This window comes from Saccostrea echinata, unplaced genomic scaffold (genome assembly GCF_033153115.1).
Source record: "Saccostrea echinata isolate AGI-Se365-2 ecotype Australia unplaced genomic scaffold, CSIRO_AGI_Sech_v1 ptg000016l, whole genome shotgun sequence".
In the NCBI taxonomy this organism is placed as follows: domain Eukaryota; kingdom Metazoa; phylum Mollusca; class Bivalvia; order Ostreida; family Ostreidae; genus Saccostrea; species Saccostrea echinata.
Window position 1 is genome coordinate 6432609 of NW_026889765.1, and position 24577 is coordinate 6457185.

General features: G+C 33.5%; 1 protein-coding gene across 1 annotated transcript in view; it reads right to left on the reverse strand.

The window, feature by feature from the left end:
- Positions 1–326: 326 nt before the first annotated feature.
- Positions 327–24577, reverse strand: part of LOC133188771 (uncharacterized) — a 155099-nt gene continuing 130848 nt past the window's right edge. Inside the window, exon 9 of the mRNA XM_061324258.1 lies at positions 327–2120. Coding sequence (XP_061180242.1) covers positions 327–2120 — 1794 coding nt within the window. The remainder of the gene's footprint in view (positions 2121–24577) is intronic.

The window sequence follows — 24577 nt, forward strand, 5'->3', positions numbered from 1 at the left end:
ACCAAACTCTTAAACAATATAATATACATCGACAATATAGTTGCGCTATAGATTCACTTTGATACATCTCAAGTAATATAAAATAGCAAGGAAAATGTTGCGTGTTTATGAAAAGACAATTTATAGTTTATTATAGGATCGCATGAGTAATATATTAAAATTCTCAATACCCGTGGTCTTAGTGTTAATAGTATAATAAATATATACCCCCCTCCCCACCCCACCCCCCACCCCCCGAAACAAAAAATGAGCAAGAGCAGCACATTGATCTTTAATTTAATAGCTTTTGTAAGTTTCCACCAGGACAGTAATAATCAGAAAAATATTTATTTATTCTTCTCCAATATACGGAATACAATGACAGAATTATCTCCAGACACCACACTAAATTCGTAGCGGTCTTTCCGAAAGGATATGGTTCTTGGGTGGTCAATGTTTTTAAAGATCTTCAAAAAACAGCCGGCGTTGGAAATCACATGAATGCTGCTTTCAAAGCAGGGAATGTACAGGTTTTCCGCAAAATCCTTAGCCAAACCACTAGGATGCCTTAGTTCAGGATGTTTATAAACCCAAAGTTCTTGTCCTACCTGGTTGATGGCTGTTGGTTGAAGAATTCCTATGGCATTTGAGTTTTGTTTTAAGTAAACAATGTTTCCATCAAAGAGAAATACCAGGTAGTTTGAAGGAAATTGCACAGGTATTGTTTTCTTCACAACACCCTCTGCATCTAATTGTTTGACTGAGTCCGGGCATATTATAAATAAGGAATCTTGGTGTACGGATAAACCATAGCATCGCTCTGTGATTGTAATTGTTTTGTTTGTTGGGGAACCGTATAAATCCAAAACATTTATAAATTTTTCTTTTCCAGCAATATAAATATTATCTTTAAGACGAATACCATACAAGGGGAAACAGGTATTTCTTATGTTCCAGGTGATTCGCTTACTTGCATGTAGTCGGGCACATGCATTTTTTTCGTAGAAGAATACAAGACATTCGCCGTACTCTAACATGCAAGTAAAAAATATATAGCCAACTGTGCGCTCAAATTCATGTTTTTGGACCATTTGTAGTTCTGTTTTTCTAATATTCTGGATCATATTAATTGAAAGGCGCTTTGATTTCTCATGTTGAGATAAGGATGCCAATTGATCTATTTTGTCGAAATTTAGGAAAATATCTGAAAATTTCAAAGATAAGTCAATTTCCTTCAATGAAATCTTTGTGTTTTTAAGTCGTTTTACTTGTTTTCTTACGTGATGAAAACTATACACTTTGCTTGAACAATGTCTTTTGGTCTGTACACTTTGTAATGTCTTTTTACAGTGATTCGAGAAATCAAGCAAATCCGAAATGAATTCCATATTTTCGTCCATGGCTTTTCTTGCGGATTTCATCACTTTTGCTAACCCTTCTAGATGATCATTTTCAAGGCTATCCAACTTTTCTATTATTTGACGTCGTTTTTTCTTTGTTTCCTCTGTTATTTCGTCAGCCTTATCTTCGATCTTAGTTCGACTTTCTTCCTGAAGTTTTTTGAATTTCTGTAGATGCCGAGAAATATTATCTATTTCAGACATCAAACATTCATTTCTTTCTTTTTCCTCTATCACCTGAGCCTCTTTTTCTATCGTGTCTTTATTTTGACATCGACTGTGTTCATTAATGCTACAAACCACACAACAAGGACTTTTGTGATCATAACAAAAGAGATCCAAAGGTCTTGAATCATGCTTTTCACAAACCATCTCTTGTTGATCAACTTGAAGGAATTTTTTGAACTCATGTACTGGGAAGACATCATGGTCTCTTGTAACCGTTCCTCGTTTATGGTATTTCGCACACATTTTACATAACGATTCCATACAAGTCCTACACACTTCACTGGCTTCTTCTTCCTCGTTGTCGTTTTGACATGGTTTGCAGCGTTTTAGGGCAGCTTTGCCACCGCTATCAATGAAAAACTCTACAGCACGATTTTTGGGGAAACATTCTGCCCATTTATCGGGATTCTCAAACTTTGTTGGATCTGGAACAAAGTCCCGGCAGACTGGACAATGAAATCCTGTTGGGGATGTTTTTTTCTCACATTCTGTTACAATATGTTTATGTAAACACTTATTGCAAATCGTATGTAAACAAGGAATGCATCTCGTAGTTTTAAATGTTTCGTAACAAACAGGACATACCGTTATATCGTCAATATCCTCAAAATATTCCCCTGAATTCATTTTTTGTAGTTGGGGCTTGACTAGAAAATTAATCAAAATCCTCTCCTTTCGGTTTAGAAGTACATAAATCTATATACATTTTATCTTTGTTCTTTCTGGTGTGTGTTTCATACTCTCGAGATAATAATTTGATAAGATACAGGTACATGTTAAAGGCAAAGATAACGAACAGTGATCGATCTAAAAATAACAATCCACACAACAATACAAATATGTGAAAATGGCAAAAAACACGGATCCTGGATATTTCAGAGGTGGAACAGGTACCCAGGAGGAGTAAGCATCCCCTGTTAACCAGTCACACCCACCTTGTGCCCTAGGTATTGATCAGGTAGACGGAACAATCCGTTGTCAATTCAGTACAAAAACAAAGGTATAACAATTGGTATGAAACAAGTTAGCCAAAATACCACCTAATGATAGTTATATTTGCTAACAAGGTCGTTATAACGACTATCACATAAAGAAAATACTGACTTTAAACGAAGCTGTTGATCCCTGTAACATCAACTTATCAGTGAGTAGCCTGTCTCGCTTTAAAATCTATCGTACTCAGAGCAAACTCTTGAGTAGCGAATAATTGGAAGATATAAACACCATAAACAGGTGATAGTGGAATATTACTACATAAATAAGGAAAGTTGATGATGGAAAAGTTAAAGTCTCGTTTGTCATACAATTAAGTTGTAAGTTGGCTTATGTCGTCTATAGTCAGTAAACATCTAAATTTGAAACAGATGTGGTAGACTCTGTGGTGTCTTGTATTTCAAGTTCACTGGAATATATCGAGTCGACATAAGAATGAAAGGGGGGGGGGGTTTCATTGTGGAAAATTTTGAGCAGTATATTGAAACAAAGTGTATTTACTATCTTTTTGTTAAAAAATAACGATTTTTCAACTGATAGGTAGTTCTTATGTGTTCGTGACATTATGATAACCTGAGAATTTTTTAAGAGAGTTTCAATAAAAAATGTTATAAAAATATATATTTATATAAATATATATTTCTGTATTGAAAACATCACACAGTTTATTTTTGTTATTTTCTGTATAAATCCTTATGAGGAAAATTTCCTAAATTTTGACATTTAGAGATTCCCCCTCTGGAAATCAAACAGTAGAATTCCTTTTTTTTAAATAAACATATATAATGCACAACATAGTATTGCTGATCACATATCATAATTTGAGCAAAAGATCAATTGTAGTATTCTTTATAATTTGTCTTGAAGTACAAAAAGGATTTTCCCCATAAAATCCTATTATTAAATGTAATATCTAAAATACTTACATTTTCTAAATATTAAAATTAATTTAAATCTATTTCTAAAAAACAACAAGACAGTAAAAATTAGAATAAAATAAAATAAATATTAGTATTTTTTTAAAATATGAAAATAAATATGAAATAATAACAACCAGAAGGAAGATTTTTTCTGAAACTTTGTATGTACTCTGAAGTCATGGACCGCTACACGTGGTATAAAAGTATTAAAGAGTTTCTCCATTGTAGTTTGTACACAAAAAGACCATTCGCCTCCGATCCCTTCAACCCTTATTCTTGTGTGGATTTCTTACCTTATGATAAAACAAAGAGCTACAAGGAAATAAGGAAATTTGTATTTCAATTATTTCTCTTCTTGTAACCATGGTTGTAATGGATGGGATACTAGTACATAGCATGGAATTTAGATCGGGTAGTGATTCAGATTCGGAACTAATTTTGTTACAGTAACGATGCTGATTTGAATGTTTCCTTTGCTTGCCGATTTAATGCTATTTATCCATATCCTGATGCTACCTTTTCTGTTTTATGACTAGTTCAATGCTACCGGAAGTAGATTGCAGATTAAAATAATAAATATGTCTTTTATCATCATTTTATCATTATATTTCATGATATATTTTAAATATGTGACCGTTCAGATTAAGTCGGTATTTAAGAATTCGTCTGGAACTGCATCCGTTGTTTGCAGAACGAACGGGGTGAGGGAATGTTGGCGTAGGGGGTACCAGATATAGGTAGAGGCGCTGTGTGTCCTTGAGGTAAAAACAAAGTATAGGTGTGCCCTATTCCCAAAGGTCAACCAATATGCAATTCCAGAGATAAAACAAATGATGAAGGATTCCGTATTTATTAGATGAGTCTCAACGATGGCAACAGTTTACATAAATCAACAACCAGACATATAAAACGTGATTGAGTCGGATTGGCCGAAGTGGCCTCCGGACTCAGAGTCCTTACGAGTCGGACGTGGCCAAGACTGGCCTTCTTATATTCCAGACTAAAGATTGAAATTATACATGACTATTTATAAGAATGTACATAAAGAGTAAATAAATGACAGGTGTTGACATTAAGTCAAATGAGTGAAAGATTCACAGGTATAGAGTAATTAATTGTACTTAATGACTCTGATGTTTGGACATTAAAACCAGATAATTACACAATGTTGCTATAAGAGATTAACAGATCTTGAGACATAGCACTCTGTCTCTTTGTAATAACAGATCAATTGTCCGAAAAGTGTCACTCGTCAATTAAATTAAAACAATTAGATTCGTTGAACATATCGTGAGAAATGAAATATGACAAAAAATAAGAAATTGAAAGGTAAAGTCCAAAATAAAGTTTTTTTTTCTGGAAGAGTGGATTTTACACTGTGATAAATATATTAGATAATCTAACCAGTTTTCTATTTGTTTTCATGTTTTTTACTTAAGAAAGACTCATAAATTTTCTTATGCAACTTGGTCAATGCTGATTTAAAGTAGGTCAGTGCTATTCATACTCATTCTATTCTTTACTAGCTGATGCTCATCCTGGGAATGCTACGTTTTAAATGTTGATCCTGATGCTGACTCGATGCTTATGCCTATTTTGCATATGCTGATCTATGTAACATAGTTCCTTCAGATGAATTTTGCCAGTTAACATAAAACATGAAAATATTATTGGAGGGCAGGATTGTCAGTGATTAAGAAAAATAAGCAGTGGATGACAAGAAAAGTACTTGTCAAGACCGTCTTTTTTTGATAGGTACCAGATTTCTCTTTTTTGGATGGCAAAGGTGGGTGGGAGATCTAAGTTTCGATTCATGTGTAAAGTGTAAAAAATTTAGGTTTTCCAAATATTTATCACAGCATAATGCTTTTTTAATTTCCGTATAATTATCTAATACAATTGGTTTTTTAGGAACGTCTACATAACGCCCTTCACAGGACACCTATATTTGTAGGCCTGCAAAATGCTCCAAAGTTTAAGACATTTTTAAATGAATACTGTAAGCTGTTGTTAAAATTCTAAGATGCAAGAATTTAACGATTTGTTACAAGCAACGGTTTTAATTTCTCGCTAGAAGATATCAAGTCTTTTTTTTTTTTTTTTTTTTTTTTTTTTTTTTTTTTTTTTATACAAATTTTGCCCTGAGTCTTTATAACGTGTCTATTGTGTCTCCTCTATACCCCCCAAAATGGCTATTTATAGTAACAACTTCGAAATAAAACCCAAGGAGACCCTCTTTGTGTAATTGGTTCATTTTCCATGTAGTCCCCAGAGAGTTAAAGACAATGTGTACATGTGTTAAAAATATTATTGAAAAGGGGGGATAAAACTAGCAAAGTATCCCTCTTTGCCTAGTTCTCTATAAATTGAAGATGAAGAAGAAGGCAGATTCACAAGTTTGTGTAATGAAGAATTTGAAAAAAAAACAAATCTTCGACAAGAAAAAAGAAAGCGGGGTGAGTATGGTAGTTATTTGCCAGAAACTCGCACGAAAAGGGCAATGTACGTTACCTATTCCAATCCCTATACATGTACCTATACTATTGAAAATAGGCCCATAAAGGCTCCCAGACATTTTACTAAAACGCTGGAGATAAATGTTAATGGTTTAAAAGGTATCCTATGGCACCTGATCCCACCTCCGATGTTTCGGAGGTCATTGTTTGCTTTTCTCCCAATTCGTATTGTTTAAATGGACTTTCAGCTTGAATACTGTTCGTTATCTCCATATTTCATCCAGAATCTATGCCTGACAAACCCTACCAAATCTAACGACCAAAATTTCACACAAAGCTTGCTGTTGTAAACTTTCCCCGTGGCTGTCCTTTACAAGGTAGAGTTAAGGATGAATTGGCGAAATTATATACATGCATTCGAAAATTACGTATGGCGAGGGGGTATGAAATAGTTGAGTCCAGGATAGTCATTTTATTCAAGGAATAATTGATTGATTAATTGTATGCTCTTTATCGTCACCTTTGCGAATTTTTAGTCCTATAGAGACGTCACCATATACCGTTGAAGTACATCAAATTTAGACAAGGGATCTCAGTTTTAAGGTCTCACCCGAAAGACCCGTGACTTTCTCTTCTAATGTCGGGCGCTTGTGTCGCTACTTGAAGTGGGATCAGGTGTCTAGGAGGAGTAGGCATCTCTGTCGAACGGTCACACCCAACTTGAGCCCTTTCTATTGATCAAGTAGACGGAATATTCTCTCGTCAAATTGAGTATAGAAAAACAAAGCAGTGTTTTCCCCAGAAAATTTTTAATGCATGGGGGGAATTTTGCTGAATTGACGGCGCGCGGCGCGTCTTATTGAGTTACTTGTGCATGTATCTGAATTTATATTTAAATGAAAAATACAAATGCATCATTCATTTATATTTTTTTAAATGATATATTGTGAATATATTGTCAATTTAACTTTTTAAAAAGCTAAACAATTGAGTTCTCTTATAATCACAAAAAAAAATGTTCTATTTTATTTTCCTCTAAAGCCACTGTCTTTTTTCATGTTAAATGTGCTGTGTTATTCTTGCTTCCTACAAACTGAATAGGCCCCTAGTGACCCCCTCCCCCCCCCTTTTTTTTATTTACTACATTTTTTAGGGGGGGGGGGTGTCCCTACTTTTACAGTCATTTTTAAACAAAAAGGGTGCACATTATGTAGCATCATTGCTTACGTGTAAATATTGTGACAACATTTAGTACATTGGTGTCTGACTTTTTTTTTATTCAACATAAGCTGTTGAATGTGTGTCAAGCATGTGTGCTTGAACTAAGTATTTGCCCATAGTTCATAGAGTAAATGAAAAAATGATAATATTTATTGGACATGTTTATTTTAAGCATATTTATGCTAAAAATGGCTTTAAAATTATGTGTTTAACTAATGAATCATTTTTGGTGTCGGAACATCAATGCTATTTATAGAATGACCTGTGGATGTTGGAAAAACCCACATGTGCATTAATAAATGTATTACTTTCACCGTGTGTACTATCTGACAGCAATTAATAAATTTTTCATGCTTATAAATATTTTTAATCAAATAAAAACTTAATACTTAGTAACATATCAGTAAATTGCAATAAACATAAATTGACAACTATTGCATCATACCCCGTACCGCGATTCGCATCGAGTTCACCACAGGTGCGCATCATGTGTACAGTACACGCTATGATTCTAGTGATTTGAATTGTTCTATTAAATTGAGAGATTAATAACTGATAACATTCGAAGTATATCTTCTTCTTAAAATAGTCTACCTTTAATAATTCATGCATAGCGGGAAACATAGCGGCAATGTGTGATGCATGGCGGGGGATCGTGAATGCATGGCGGTACGCACCGCCATGCAAAAACGGCCTGGGGAAAACACTGCAAAGGCCTAAAAATTGATATGAAACACATCAGCCAAAATTCTACGCAATGGTACATTGTACATGTAAGTTATATTTACTAACAAGGACATTATAACAACAACAGAGTTTAAGAAATGCCCATTTAAACGAAGTTGTCAAAGATAAAATTTGAAAAGCTTTGCTGTGTGGGTGAAAGATTCTGTTACGCTAAAATCTTCCTGTATTTATGCATTAAAAAACATAAACTTAAGGAGATTTGGAAATAGCAAGGTAGTAGTGTAACAATCAATTTTGTTATGACTAATTCAATTCAATCATAGACTAAAGGGATTCATATTTTCTTAATGGCATTATTTGAGGATGCAGTGTATGCCAGAAACCTAATCTATATAAATATTATCACTAGATTTGAAACAGTTCGTACACTTACAAGCTACAAAAGTCCTATAAGAATTTCAGTAAAAATTCAATTAAAATCATTTTCTTTTAGATTTTTGAACTTTTTAAAATTCTCTGATCTTTTGCTGGTTAACTGCTTATAATTGAGGGATGCTTTTTTATAGTGATTCTCTACAGACTTCGGCAGTGTTTTAATTTATGGGAAAATATAAAATTGCGTTTTAAGCTATTTCTAGATTTCCAATCACCTAGCTACTACGGTTACCAGGCCTTGGATACTGTTTATTTAATTTTAGATATTTAATTAAGAGAAAAACATCAGCTTTTTTAATACAAATCAAACAATATGAAGCTTAATCAGCACGAATTGTTTTCATTTAGTATTAATATTTTATGGATATGAAACGGAATAAATCATTACGAAGTTCTATGTAATTTTTTCTTTTAAAAAAAAACTCTTTTAAAAAGAAGTTCAGTTCATGCATTAAAAATTAGGGAAAAAACATCATGATATTTATTCGTAATGGTAATTGTTCGCAGTTGAAGTTCAAAGATGATGTTGAAACATCTGGAACATCGGAGTAGATTTATTGTGTGTGATCTTTTTCTTCAAATCAATTATTTATCATTTTATAAATGTAATCAATATTAAAATGAATGTCGTGTATGTATGTCTCTCTTTAAAAAAGTAAAGAAATTTTATATGCTTTAAAAACTACGACTTGGTGTCAAAAGCCTAATTCAACAAGCATTCTGAGAGTATTGCATTAGCAATACTAGTCCCCTATCGACAAGTGTAATCTGGTTCCCGTTAAGAATTGAAAATGCAAAAATTCCGTCAAAAATCAATGAAATGGAAAGAAATGCAAACTTGATCTATAACTCATCAAGATAAAGTCACATATCAAAAATCAGCTCAATATCTGCAAGAGTTTAGGAAAAAAAGTGCGGAAAACCAAGTGGGACAGACAGACAGACAGACAGACGGACGGACAGACGGACGGACAGACAGAAGGACGGACGGACAGACTCAGAGGAAACCTATCTGCAAGCGTTTAGAAAAAAAAATTACGGAAAACCCAGAAAAATTGAAAAGGTCGTAATTCCGTCAAATATCATTGAAGCGGAACGAAATGCAAACTTGATCTGTAACTCATCAAGATACACTCACATAACAAAAATCAGCTCAATATCTGCAAGAGTTTAGGAAAAAAAGTGCGGAAAACCAAGTGGGACAGACAGACAGACAGACAGACGGACGGACAGACGGACGGACAGACAGAAGGACGGACGGACAGACTCAGAGGAAACCTATAGTCCCCTCCGGATTCACCGGATGGCCTAATATTGTAGATCTGGTGTCAGGACTGTCATGAGACCGACCTTGTACATAAACACATGACAAGTTGAGACTTTTAGGGCAACAAGCCTGTGTGTTCAATGAAACTTTAGATTTTCTTTTAAAATTATGTTAATTTTTCAATTTAAACTGTGTTTCTAGTGAATTCATTTGCTTAAGTGCTAGGTATTCCGGTGAAAGATCACTGTTATTACCTTAAATTCCGCCCTAGCTATTAAATCTTAGATTACTGTATGCAAAGCTGAAGAAACCATTCTTTCAAAGATGCTTGTAAAAGTTGTTATTTCTGTTTCAATATTAATATCTTTATACATAAAAGTTATTTCTGTAACAGTATTTATGTCTTTCTATGATGCTTGTAAATGATATTATTTTTGCATTAATATTAAAAGAAAATTACAAACCATACAGCATTAAGACATAATGAGATATTTAAATACTGTGACAATCGATATCAAATAGTGTCTACATGAGTTCTCCGAAGAGCTTTCAGAGGAATGATGGGTACTCCCGTCATATTATCACAGCACTATTCAGTTTTTCAAGAACTTGAAAATATAAAGAATAGTACTGAGTTTAACATTTTTGCAGCATATTCTCTGATCATTTGCGCGCTTTGGTGTCAAGAAAATTGTAAGTGTTTTGGATACAACAAGAAAGACAATAAATGTCATGTGTATGAAACATGTCTTGAAACATCTGTCACAAAATCTGCTGAAGAATGGAATTATTTTCTTAAACGGGGATGTAAGTATATTTTTTATTCTTCATTTATTACATAAAAAAGGAAGATGATATTCATCTGCCTTTTCTGTCTTGATTCTATTTTTCTGTTTTTTCTATTTTCCATGTAATACAAAGTTCAGAAGACCCCATACAAATACCATTTTATAAGAGTTCGTTTTATTTATTGATTTTTTTTTTAAATTTATTTATTTCTAATTATTATTTAGTTGTTTTAAGATATATTTTTCGTAAACATAATTTTGATACGATAATGTTTAGTGATTAGATTTCATTCCCCTTTGTCTATGTTTGGTATATTTGAAAGCCATTTTCCGAGCAGATTCTAGCGATATTATTTAAGTATGTTTAAGCATTTGTTACTTTGCAAGAATGTGTATACTAGATGTTTTATTTATTTCTTTACTCTGGAAGCACCTACTTTTATAGCAGATATAATCATTCATGAAATGTTCAATCCCTCCTCGTGAATTTTTTTCCCCTTTTTAGTCTTTTTTCTTTTCTGAGACAAACTCTTAAGCATGTAAAGCTCAGTAATTTACTTTAGTAATTCAAAATGACAATATATTTTCCCTCTTCATTCTCAGCCTCAAGCTGTATCAAATCGGGCCAAAAAATAATGCCTGATTGTCTCCAACTGCTATTGGAAAACCGTACTAGACCCTCTGGAATCTATGCCATATGTCCTCAGGGCAATGAGGCTCGCCTGGTTTACTGTGATATGGAGACGAAAGGCGGAGGATGGACTGTAAGAAATTTAGTTTTTTAATTCAAAATCATTCCAACTTTTTTCGTATCTTCTTCTTTTTCTATTAACAAATAAGTTGCTGCTCTTTAGGAAAAAAAAAGAGCCTATATTTGATGGCTTATTCTCTCCCCCCACCCACCCCCCACCCACCCCATTATAATTAATTTATACACACCACTATCGTCAAATTAAATTGATTTGCATATTGATACTTGTTTTCTAGCCTTGTCATTTCTATCTGATATTTAAACAACAATAAATTATTTTTGCTCAGTTTAAAACATTTTTTGTGAAATAAATATCTGATGATTTATTTGAGTTAAAAATAATCATCCTAATCATCGAATCATCGTACTAAACGTCTCGTTTTCATAGGAATGTATTTGTCACTTATATCGATCAATTAACCAAGAGGATATAAAAAATTTCTTACATCTCAAACATGTAGGTAATTCTGAAAAGGCACGATGGATCTGTGAACTTTGTTAGAAATTGGACCGAATATAAGGAAGGGTTTGGAGACATTTCCGAGTATTGGATCGGTATGTAATAAGATATTCAGAATATAGACATTACAATTTATACTAATTAAAGGCTATGAAATCAAGTATCGTTTTGTGAGTTTCAAAAACAACTCCAATATCATTATTATTTTTTAATATTCCATACATTCGAGACGTCAAAAGAGAGAGCCTGAAGAAGAAATTTAAATACACACCATGGAAAAATGAATAAAGCACCATCAAAAATAAAAGTAAATGAATTCAAGAAGTCTTTATATTTAAAAAAATGAAAGACTTTTTCTTCCTCTTATTATAGGAAATGATATGATTCACCAGCTAACAGCAATCGGCCATTCAATGCTTTACATTATGATAACACACTTAAATGGAACACAGCTGTATGAAATGTACGACTATTTTCTTGTTTCCACTGAGACAAATGGGCACAGAATATCCCTTGGTGAAGGATCGGGCACCCTAGGTAAGAGATATTGAAAGTTTATTATTTATTTAATTTCATAAATTCGTTTTTGATCCTTATAACAGATATTTTTTGGTGTTAATTCACATAATGTGTTATCATTGCACGAGGCGTTATCAAACATAATGATTGACTAGTGCGATATAATTAATACTATATATGTAGGTTGTGTTTGCAAAAATAACAAAGATTTAAGAAGTTTTGAAATTTAAGTTCGATACGTTGACAATTTGCCAATTTAGCATAAAAATAATACAGTTTGGCTGTGAAAGACTATCCTGAATAACGGTCCATTTTTCTGAAACAAAGCCTCAAGTGAGCTTTTCTGATCGAAGGAAGACCGGCGCCCGCCTGTTGTGTGTCGTCTTTTGTGTGTCGTCACATTTTCGCATTTTTTTACTTCTTCTGAAGAACCACTGGGCCAATTTCAATTAAACTTGCCACAAAGCATGTAAAGGGGGATTCAAGTTTGTTCAAATGAAGGGTTCTACCCTCTTTCATGGGAAGATAATTAAAAAAAAGTGCTGAAAAAATAATGGTATCTTTTAAAAGTCCTTTTTTCCAGAACCACTGAGCCAGAAAATACGAAAATTATGTGAAAGCTTTATTAGGTATTGTAGACTCAAGTTTGTTGAAATCATAACCCCCAAAGTTAAGGCATTCAAAGTTTACGTAGGAATTTATAGGGAAAATTCTCCTGAAGAACAAAAACCCATGATTAGTCATATTTATATGGAAGCAACCTCAGGTAGTGTAAATTCAAATTTGTTCAAATCATGACCCCTGCAGAATATTGGTGGGCCACAATAGGTGATCGAAGTTTTAAGTAGGAATTTATGTTGAAAAAATCTTTGAAAATCTTCTCAAGAACAACAGTCCCATGATTAGTCACATTTATGCTGACTCATCCTCAGGTTCTGTAGTGAAGATACAAGTTTGTTGAAATATGAAGGAGTAGGGTGGGGTCGCAATAAGAGATCAGAATTTTACATCGGAATATATAGAAAAAAAAACCTGCTAGTGAATGAAAGCAGGGCTCAGGCGAGCGTTAATTGTGCCGCATTTGCCCTTATGAAAATCATCTCTACTTTCTGAAAATCAGGAAACGCAATGATGCCCTCAAATCCAAAAAGAGGAATAAACGGAATGAGATTTACTACAATTGATAGAGACCAGGAGAACTGGATATATGGTAACTGTGCTGTTACTCATGGCGGTGGTGGTGGGTGGTGGTTTAACGATTGTCACGATGCCATGTTGACAGGGCCTTATGGGAATGCAGAGTGGAACAAGCCATGGTTTCCAGTATTTTTAAATGGTGAACAGATAAAAGCCGTACAAATGATGGTAAAGAGAGGACAATTCTGAATGTAGACGAATGCTGCACTGCTTTAAAATAAACCCGTAATGTTACGCTGAAATACATTTATACACAAATATTTTTGTAAATCTTTTTTTCAAGAATTCTTAGTACGTGTACATCCAATTTTTTTGACAATTTTCCTTGTCCAAATAGCAACGGGGAACATATTTAAAAGCTTGTCTCGAGTCAGAATGTTGTTTTTTATTATTTTCAATATAAAAATTGAAGTTGTAACTATTATTTTTTTGTTATGTCTCAAACATAACCATTTATAAAATTTAAATGCTATTAGTGACAATCCTTGTAACCACATCCAGTCCATTGATTATATTCAAATTTCTTAAATATAAGCATTTTAAAGAAATTGAATGATGTTAGTGGCAATGGCAAGTAAGTGTTTGGTAGTTGGATATGGAATTTATTTTACTCGTGAGACAGGTTTTTTTTAATATTTTCACGAGTGCAAAGCACGAGTGAAAATATAAAAAAAAAACTTTCCCACTCGTAAAATAAATTTCATATCCAACTACAAAACATTGAATATCCTCTATGTATTTTTGTGATAAATATTTCAATACTTTATTTTTTTGGAAACCGTTTTTTAAATGTGTTTATTATCGCTCACCGCTAAGATATGGATATAAATATAACTTCTAAAGGTAAACAGCATTAGCTCTAATCCATGTTCTCCCATGATCAACTGTGTTTCATCACTCCACAGTTGTTCTTGTTTTTCTTCTCGTGTTCATACCGTTATGAAAAACTCTAGGATAATGATTACTAACAGCTTCACTCCGAGCTTCTGAAAGTGAAACTAGAATGTACAAGTCCATATTTGTTTAATGGAAGAAAAAGGTTACATCATAGCAAGTGCTGGTTAGTAACCGGTTTACGCGAACTCTCGTTCCATATAATTCTTTTTATTATTATTTTATTAGATACGCTCGATACATGTAAGCCTCGTGTCTTTGGGAAAAAATAATATGTTCCTCGAGTTTGAGAAAAATCTGGGTACTTACTTCTTCTGGGTGTGGATTTTCTGATTAGCAGTTACTAATATAAATCCTATAAATATGCTCTAAAATTAAAAAGGCTTAATTATGTATATCTATGTATATCTGCAACGTACTGTATGATGATTTTCAAAGGGAAGGGACGATTTTTGCAATTTTTTTTGCAAATTACTTTCAAGTACCTGTCTCTAGTCTTGTCAATTTTGTTGTAATTGAATTATTGCTAATATTTTGATTGATTTGATACCCTTCATGATCAACTTCATATATGTATATATTTCTATTTTTCCAGTTCTGCAATAGGGTGTGTTGTATTCTTTAGTATATATATATATATATATATATATATATATATATATATATATATATATATATATATATATATATATATATATATATATATATATATATACACCCTGAAACGTGCTACTACCCCACACGCACGCTGCACGAACGGTACACGCTCGCTACACGGTTTGCACGAAACGCTGCACGGTTTACACGAAACGCTACACGGTTTGCACGAAACGCTACACGGTTTACACGAAACGCTTTGCACGAAAGGCTGCACGGTTTACACGAAAGGCTGCACGAAACGCTTTGTACACGTTTCTCACACGCTTTGTACACGATTCTCGCACGCTTTGGCCTCGATCTGGATTTTCTATTCGGAATCTCTCGGGCATTATTTATTTTTTTACGGGTTAAATATAGATTTATTAAGAGTGGCAATCTTTCACAGTATGTTTTAAATTAAAACTCGCTACACCTGTACTACATGTTTATAAACTGACAGAAATATTCAAAGTTTAGTGGTTAATAATTCATGATTGTCTTTCCGTTTGTAATCCGCTTGTTTTAAGGTGATATGCCCATCATCGTCAGTGTACATCCTTTTTTTTCTCTAAATTTTACACTGCAAGAGAAAGATTTATTTTGTCCCTCATAATTTCTTTTAGCATTATTTTTTTTTAAGTATTATATTAAAAACTCGTTTATTTGAAATCTAATTTTAGTTATTAATCTTAATAAATATTGTACTGTGTTTATTACCGATTTTCTTATGATTAGCAGTAAGTTTTATTTAATTAATTCAGGTCCACCTCTTTAATATGAAAAATTAATAAGTACATTGTAGAAAAGAGGATGATTATGCATTTTCTTTCTTTCACTCTTTTGGTCGGGGGCGAGGAGGGGGGGGGGGATTACCGAGATCTTACTTGTGTATCTGTAAATCTGACATGGCTAAAGACCACCGGCAGTCGTTTCAGTAATTATACTATCGGGAAAAAATTATTAGAAAAACAAGTAACTGTGCCTAAGAATATTCATGTCTCCAGCGAGATTTAATAAAATAAAACATTTTATACCAAATGGTAGTTTTAACCTTTAAACGTTTTATTATAGAGTTTAACATTAGAATTTTATGTGGAAGAATGGAAGAAAAACCCGCGGGGAGGGGGGTATAAAGGATAATTAGCTCTCTCTACATGTACCTAAAATGACAACAATATACATGTACCCATCACCTTGTAAATTCCTTCATTATAAAACTCGGTAGAGGGGAAATTTTATGTAATTTACAAATAGTCACGGCACAACTTACCATGCAATATTCGTGTTTACATGTCCAAGTACATTACATGAAAACTCGAATATTGTAAAAAATACAAATTAAAGCTGCCTGATTTATAAAACAACCAATATGTAATTGTTATTTATAATTTATTTCTAAACTCTTTTTAATTGTGACTGCCGAACAATCCACTGATCACAGAAATTCGGGTCGATTAAAAATAAAATCCACGGGTATTATGTGTACCAATTAAATAAAAAAAAAAAATAAGCATTTAATATCACAAATTTAAATTCAATCGTTATTCTTGGGTGTATTTTAGACATGATTGATAGAAGATAAAAGCAGAACAAGTTTTAAATTCCCTGCCCGTGGAGCACGTGGTCGCTGTCGTAAATGACCTTGATTACATTCGCACATTGCAAATGGGAAGTTGAAGATTTTAATATTCCAATATATTTTTAGCGGTGCATCTGATGCACCATATAAATTAATATTTATTTCTTTACACAAAAGAAAGTCAATTCTGCTTTTTAACACCCGGTACCGACAAATATTAAAATTTAAAGCTTGCGTTTTTGAAATCCCCCCCCCCCCCTCCTCGGTAATTTCTAATCCTGCGTTCGTAAATGCATGTGAATTATACTCATATTTTTCAATTATTAATCAACCAATGCTATGTGTTAGAAAACTATTAATGACACACAGTTTTGATTAAAATTATTTAATACAATCTGGTAATAAATAGACAAGAGAGGAGTCCTGATAAAATGTGTATATATATCAACAGGAGTACCAAAAAGTTTGTTTTCTGAAGACATACATCGACCATATTTGCACATGTATGTATATATAAGATAAAAATGATGCTGATGCTTACTCCTCTATGGTGCCTGCACTAATTAACCTCTAGTGTTTCCTGGGGTCTAGGTTTTGTACTGTTTAAAGGATGTATTATATGGGTCACAGATCGTTAGCTTATCTGTAAATTAAAGTCTTTAATCTCTCGCTCGTTTAATTTAAATTCTAGTATATGCAATAAGAGTTCGAAATAACATACTATATCCATATTTTTGATACCAAGCTTTTTGAGTTCCAAACATCCAAAAACATCAGAGCAGTTTCATGTGTGTTTAATCTTTTATTCAGATCGATGTTTTTAATTTTACATACCTTGTGAATTGAAGATTTAAAGAGAGTTTGATTCTTACCGCAGTCGATATATAAAAAACTAAAACGATGAAAAACCTGATTTTAATTTTACTTTACGACACTTCTGAAGGCATTGGAATGTTTCTCATTTGAAATGTCTTCATTATCTATCCTAATATGTTTAAGACAAATTTTTACTGCTACTTGGTTTGTGTTTGTTATTTCTGTCATATTATCTCAGCATTAATCAGTTTTTTCCCCAAAGAACTTTACAATATGAAAAAACAATACTGACTTGCGCTTGCGCGCTCTTTAGTGTCAATAAAAATCTGGATGTTTTGGATTGAACTAAAATACAATGACTGTTTTAAATTTGTCTTTAAATATCCGTCACAAATCCATCGACATATTTTCAAAATTACTTATATATATATATATATATATATATATATATATATATATATATATATATATATATATATATATATATATATATATATATATATATATATTAGGGGTGTCAGATCGGTCAATTTTTGATAATCGGTTACTCGAACATTTTTCCGATCGAGTACCCGGGTACTCGGTAAAATGTAAATACAAGAGAGTTAATTTTCTTGGGCCACGTTATAAAGCTCTGTCAAACCCCAAAGCTGTTTTTATCACGTTTATAAACGTACATGTATATAAACATAGATTCCAACGGAAATGATTTTTTGTACTAAATATATTTATCAAGTGAACACAAACGACACAATTTATGCATCAAAAATTACAAATGGTTTACAATTCTTTTTAAGGATCTATTTGAGCAACGCAAAAGGAGGACAATCTGTTATGCAGATTTGTGATGATTAAACTAGGGAAAGAGAAGGAAGGACGTTGTTGGGATTGCTTGTCTAATTTTTTTTTTCATATGCTGGTTGTTTCCACAGTATACACTAAACCTACTGTGACCGTGTAGATTTGGACGGTACGTAGGAATTCGTCTGGAACAGCATCCGTTGTTTGCAGAACGAACGGGGTGAGGGAACGTTGGCGTAAGGGGGGGGGGGGGTACGAGGTATAGGTAGAGGCGCTGTGTGGCCGTGAGGTAAAAACAAAGTATAGGTGTGCCGTATTCCCGAAGGTCCACCAATATGCAATTCCAGAGATAAAACAAATGATGAAGGATTCCCTATTTATTAGATGAGTCTCAACGATGGCAACAGTTTACATGAATCAACAATCAGACATTTTAAAAATGATCGAGTCGGATCTGGCCGAAGTGGCCCCGGACTCAGAGTCCTGACGAGTCGGACGTGGCCGAGACTAGCCTTCGTATATTCCAGACTAATGACTGAAATTATACATGACTATTTATAAGAATGTACATAATGAGTAAATAAATGACAGGTGTTGACATTTAGTAAAATGAGTGAAAGATTCACAGGTATGGATTAATTAAATAAACTCAATGACGCTTTGATGTTGGGACATAAAAAAAAACAGATAATTACACAGTGTTGTTTTTAGAGATTAACAGTTCTTGAGACATAGCACTCTGTCTCTTTGTAACAACAGATCAAGAGTCCGAAAAGTGTCACTGGTCAATTAAACAATTAGATTCGCGAAACATATCGTGAGAAATAAAATATGACACAACTTAAAAATTGAAAAGTAAAATCCAAAATAAAGTTCTTTCTTGAACAGTGAATTTTTCACTGTGATAATTTCCCTCCGCTCCGGGAAAAACACGTCCTCGTGTTTTGAAAGAAATTTCACTTTAATTATTTTTCGGATTCTGTTCTTTCATGTTCTTGTAGACGTACACACCGGTAAGCACTAACTGAAACATAGGTTTGAGTATCCTGGTGGTCAAAAGAGAGATGTTGAAAGTGTTGACAATGAATGTTGTTCACTGTGGTTGTCCATCGTTGATACGTTGAGCAGAGTGGTTCAATGGGGGAACTCGCTTGCTGAAGAGGTTCGAGATCTGACCACTGCAAAATATATGCAGCGGCCCCGGGCGTTGTTTTACCCTTAGGATTCATCCACCAATTGTGACCGTGTAGATTTGGACGGTACGTAGGAATTCGTCTGGAACAGCATCCGTTGTTTGCAGAACGAACGGGGTGAGGGAACGTTGGCGTAAGGGGGGGTACGAGGTATAGGTAGAGGCGCTGTGTGGCCGTGAGGTAAAAACAAAGTATAGGTGTGCCGTATTCCCGAAGGTCCACCAATATGCAATTCCAGAGATAAAACAAATGATGAAGGATTCCCTATTTATTAGATGAGTCTCAACGATGGCAACAGTTTACATGAATCAACAATCAGACATTTTAAAAATGATCGAGTCGGATCTGGCCGAAGTGGCCCCGGACTCAGAGTCCTGACGAGTCGGACGTGGCCGAGACTAGCCTTCGTATATTCCAGACTAATGATTGAAATTATACATGACTATTTATAAGAATGTACATAATGAGTAAATAAATGACAGGTGTTGACATTTAGTAAAATGAGTGAAAGATTCACAGGTATGGATTAATTAAATAAACTCAATGACGCTTTGATGTTGGGACATAAAAAAACAGATAATTACACAGTGTTGTTTTTAGAGATTAACAGTTCTTGAGACATAGCACTCTGTCTCTTTGTAACAACAGATCAAGAGTCCGAAAAGTGTCACTGGTCAATTAAACAATTAGATTCGCGAAACATATCGTGAGAAATAAAATATGACACAACTTAAAAATTGAAAAGTAAAATCCAAAATAAAGTTCTTTCTTGAACAGTGAATTTTTCACTGTGATACTACTACGCAAACTGACTTTCAACATTTTTTTTTTTTTAAATCTTTCGTTATTTCTAAATATTTCTTAACTTTGGAAGTGGGAAATGGCATTTCTATGCATGTCTAATTTCGCTGCCGTATATTAACTAAATAATTTAAAAATCATTTGAAGATAATAGACCATGTACTTAAACGATGTACAATGAAAATAATCATTGAAGCCATTCAAAAATTAAGGACCGCAATAGGTGAGAACAGCTGGGTGATTGGTCACTAATTACTGTATATACCCCAGCCACAGGCGATAACGCGTGTTTTACAGGTGTATAGATGACGACACGTTATTTACCGTATACATTATTTAAGTTGATAAAGTTTTGATAAAAATATATACTTTGAAATAAGAAAAATATACATGTACATCCGAGTAACCGAGTACCATTGTTAGTATTCGATACTCGGACGTTCGATCGAGTACCCGGTTAACCGGGTACTCGTTGACATCCCTAAAATATAAATTGTCGTATACCCTAAATTCGTCCGTACCCTAAAATCGTCCTCAAACTTGACGCAGCCCGCACGTTTCGAACTACAAGGGACATAATTATTCGCCACTTCCGCGCAAATCGCGTCACGTTTTCTCGCATGTTCGGTTAAGTAGGGCTGAGCGCTATTAATAGACAAGAGATTTTCCCTTTCTATTTTTATCTTTGTGTTGTAATACTAAAATTGATGACGTGTACACAATATTTTTGTCGTCTGCTTTCTTGTTTGTCGATAAATTTATGTAAAAACAACATGGGTCGGAAGGAGAAAGAATTAGATACATCCGTCAGAAGTATGGTTGTAAAAGCGTATAAAGAGAACAGAAATACATCAGAATTGGAGAGAATATTAGGAATTCCTAGGTCTACAATACGTAGTATTGTGAAAAAGTTTGATGAAACAGGACAGGTAGAAAATCGACGAGGAAGGGGAAGGAAGAAAGTGTTTACAGACAGAGATAAAAACAAACTTTCACGCGTGGTTAAAGAAAACAGACGAAGAACTTACGAAGACATAACAGGTATTATAAATGAGGAAAACAATCATAGATTTTGCACTAGAACTATAAAAAGAAAAATTCAAGAGCTGGGATACAAACGGAGGGTTGCCAAGAAAAAAGTCGCTGTTCGCGAGGCCAACAAAAAAGCTCGCTGCAAGTGGTGTAAGGAGAGAAGAAATTGGACTGTTGATCGTGAATGGAATAAATGGGTGTTTAGTGATGAAAGCCAGATAGTAATTGGAAAAAATAAGAAAGTTTATATATGGAGAAAAGACGAGGAAAAGTACAGTGCGCAGTTAGTGTGTCTGCCATCCCGACGACATCTGAGTATCATGATCTGGGGTTGTGTGTGTATAAAAGGAATAGGAACTTTAACTAATGTAGAAGGTAACATAAATGCAAGAAAATATATTGAGATATAAGACAACAACCTTTGGCCCGTTTTAGCCAGACATTTTCCAGATAACCAGTACGTATTTATGGACGACAACGCTCCCGTTCATAGAGCAAATTTAGTAAAAGAATACATCGCCAACAACAACATAATTACAACATCATGGCCTGCCCAGTCTCCTGACCTTAATATTATCGAGAACATTTGGTCAAAAATAAAAAGAACTCTGGAAACCCGTGCCGAATTCATTAACACAAAAGATCAGCTTATGGCGGAAATTCGGACTGCCTGGGAAAATGTACCAACCTCCTATATTGAGGACCTGTATAAGACAATTCCTGGCAGACTAAATGAAGTAATAAAGATGAAAGGCAATTTAACAAAGTATTGAGGTAAGATAAACATTTATTAATTGTTTAACAGATCCTAAGTATCAAGGTGTGCGATGTAAAAAATACGGCGGCCATTTTGAAGTGGCGAATAATTATGTCCCTTGACTGTATGTACCGATGACGCCACTTTTAATTGTTATGGCTGGTAAACACAATGATGCAAATGTGTTAGCAATTATTTTTTAGAATATGCAGTTTAAACTCGTGGTAAAATTAAAGAAAAATAAAAATCCTTAAATTATCTGTTTTTCCTTAGGTCCATTTTTTATTGAAATTGTACACGGCAGTTACGTTCCCAAAAATCACTTCCAGATCAAATTTACCTTCATTTTATTATTTTATACCTGTCAATGTATTGAATTACGTGCATGGGCTTTTAATTTAAGAATTTGAAAACAAAAATTTAATGCTCCCAAATCATAAAGATCTTATACACTTTCCACCTAGATATTGACGTTGACGTACTATGCGGCCATGCAGGTATTACAAATTATTTCAGAAAAAAAGTCTAAGTCATCATTGCAAATGATAGAGTCTCCAAAATCAAAGATTTTATCAGTACATGTAACTTTGACTAACTGTGAATGCTTCCAATAATAGAACTTCTGTTGGTCTTACAAATTAAAACATTTTATATCATGCTGGTGTTTTTCTTTCTTCTTTCATTTTGTGTGTGTGTGTGTGTGTGTGTGTGTGTGTGTTCGTTTGTTTGTTTTTGTTTTTTATAAGTTGTATATAATCGAGATTTTTTTCCTCCTGGAATATGTTATTAAAATGACAAATAAATAAAATCAATATTTATCGTACGTAAGAATTTATCATACCCCCCCCCCTTCCACCCTTAAAAAAATCAATCGTTCAACATACCCAAGCAATGATGATCACATTGTTTAAATAGATCTACTTTTGACCTTGCTCACTTGCTCAGTCGCCAGTCCTGATCAATACCCCCCCCCACCCCCACCCCTCGCAAAAAAGTCGAAAGGTAGTCAAGTAATTAAGAAGAGAATATTTCATTTTTTTAAACCAAGAATTTATTTTATCAAACAGTAGTTTTATTTAGTCACCAAAGAAGGTGTATTTTTGTAACAATTTTTACCAGTTTCACAGGTGCCATGTGCATTGAAGCATAACTAATCCAGCGATCGTCTACTGGGGTATGAAATTCACGACATATTGATAATCAAGTAAAACAAGATCTTTACTGCCACTCTTTAATTAATTTCTCATCTACTACACAGTAGCTAAAAAGTTTTTTTTTTTCCTGTAACGTGAATATTTTACACTTTATAATTAGGCGATCAATTCAAGTCTACGCCGTAACCCCAATATTAAATTAAAGTTTTATGGGTTAAATTTTTTTTCCAGATGGTGTCGATCAGACTTGCACTGTTCAAATAAATTGAATTTCTACCCGTTTTTGCCATTAAGGCCAATGATTCTGGAAAATCTGAAATATAACGTTGTATAATTCGCATATCAGGTAATTTGATGCGCATGTATTGGAATTACATCGTTGACAATGTAAATCTGAAAGCACATTCGTATTTCTAAAAAAAAGAAAGAAAGATAACGGAGTCGGTAAAAACAAAAGCAATTGAATGTTCTAAATTGATAAGAATATTTTTTAAAAAATACCTTTTGTATAGAAGAACTTTATTTACAGTTTTTATTTTAATGATTTTCCACCTTTTTTTTTTAATCACAAATCACGAAAAAACAAATAAACCAATCGCTTGCGGCCGTTTTTATATCTGAAGGACGAAAATAGGGTATGAGTGACATTTTTAAGTATAAAAGTTTGATTTTGTAGAAGAGCTCTTAAAGTCTTGTCAAGAGTGATATGAAAAAATGACTTTTAACATTTAATCAGCATTTCCGTTCTATAGCTCGCACTGAAGTTTGTTTTTCAATTTGCACGCGCTCGCCCTTACTATGACGTTGAATGTCGTAAGGGGACGATTTATGGGTACTCTAGGATATATAATATTGTATTCTTGAAAACTTATTAATTAAAAAGAAAGCAGATGATATTTACTTGCTTCCGTGTTCATCCACATCAAAAGTAAAAGTGCACTTAAATTCAGCTTGAAAACATTTTGGTGTTGAAATTCCGTTTAATTAATAGGAAAGTGTTAAATGTTATGAATAGAGAAGTTAAACTTACATCTGTGAATAATAGTGAATATTTGCACTCATGGCTTTAAATATTCGCGCTTATACGAGGGTTGATTCAATATAGAAAATTTTGTTGAGATTTTGTCCGATCATCAAAGATTTTATGGTAATTATGAAATTACTTTTGTATAAATGTTTAACAAGGATGGGATCAAGAATTTAGGGACTCAAAAGGGATTGCTTATCCGTCAAAAAAATAGTGTGGTTTTTATTAACAGTCAATCTGCTTCTCATTTGACAAAAATCTAGTCAAGGATTTGAAAAATCACATACCACCCATGCAGTAATTATAATGACCAAATGCACAACAATTTTACACAGAGTTTATTTTATTCAATTTGAATATTTATTCATTTTAGAGATATGTTCAATTTCTCGTTACATCTTTATGGGCATTGTAAAAAAAAATATTTGCATATGAAGCATAAGAAGGTTTCCTTGACATTGCTGCATGAAGTGTCTTTGGTTATATTATTAATATTATTTTTACACTGCAGATTCTTCAAGCACCTCTTTATGAAAAGAGTGTCATGCCCTTTTTGCAACAATGTAAAATAAAAGACACATCC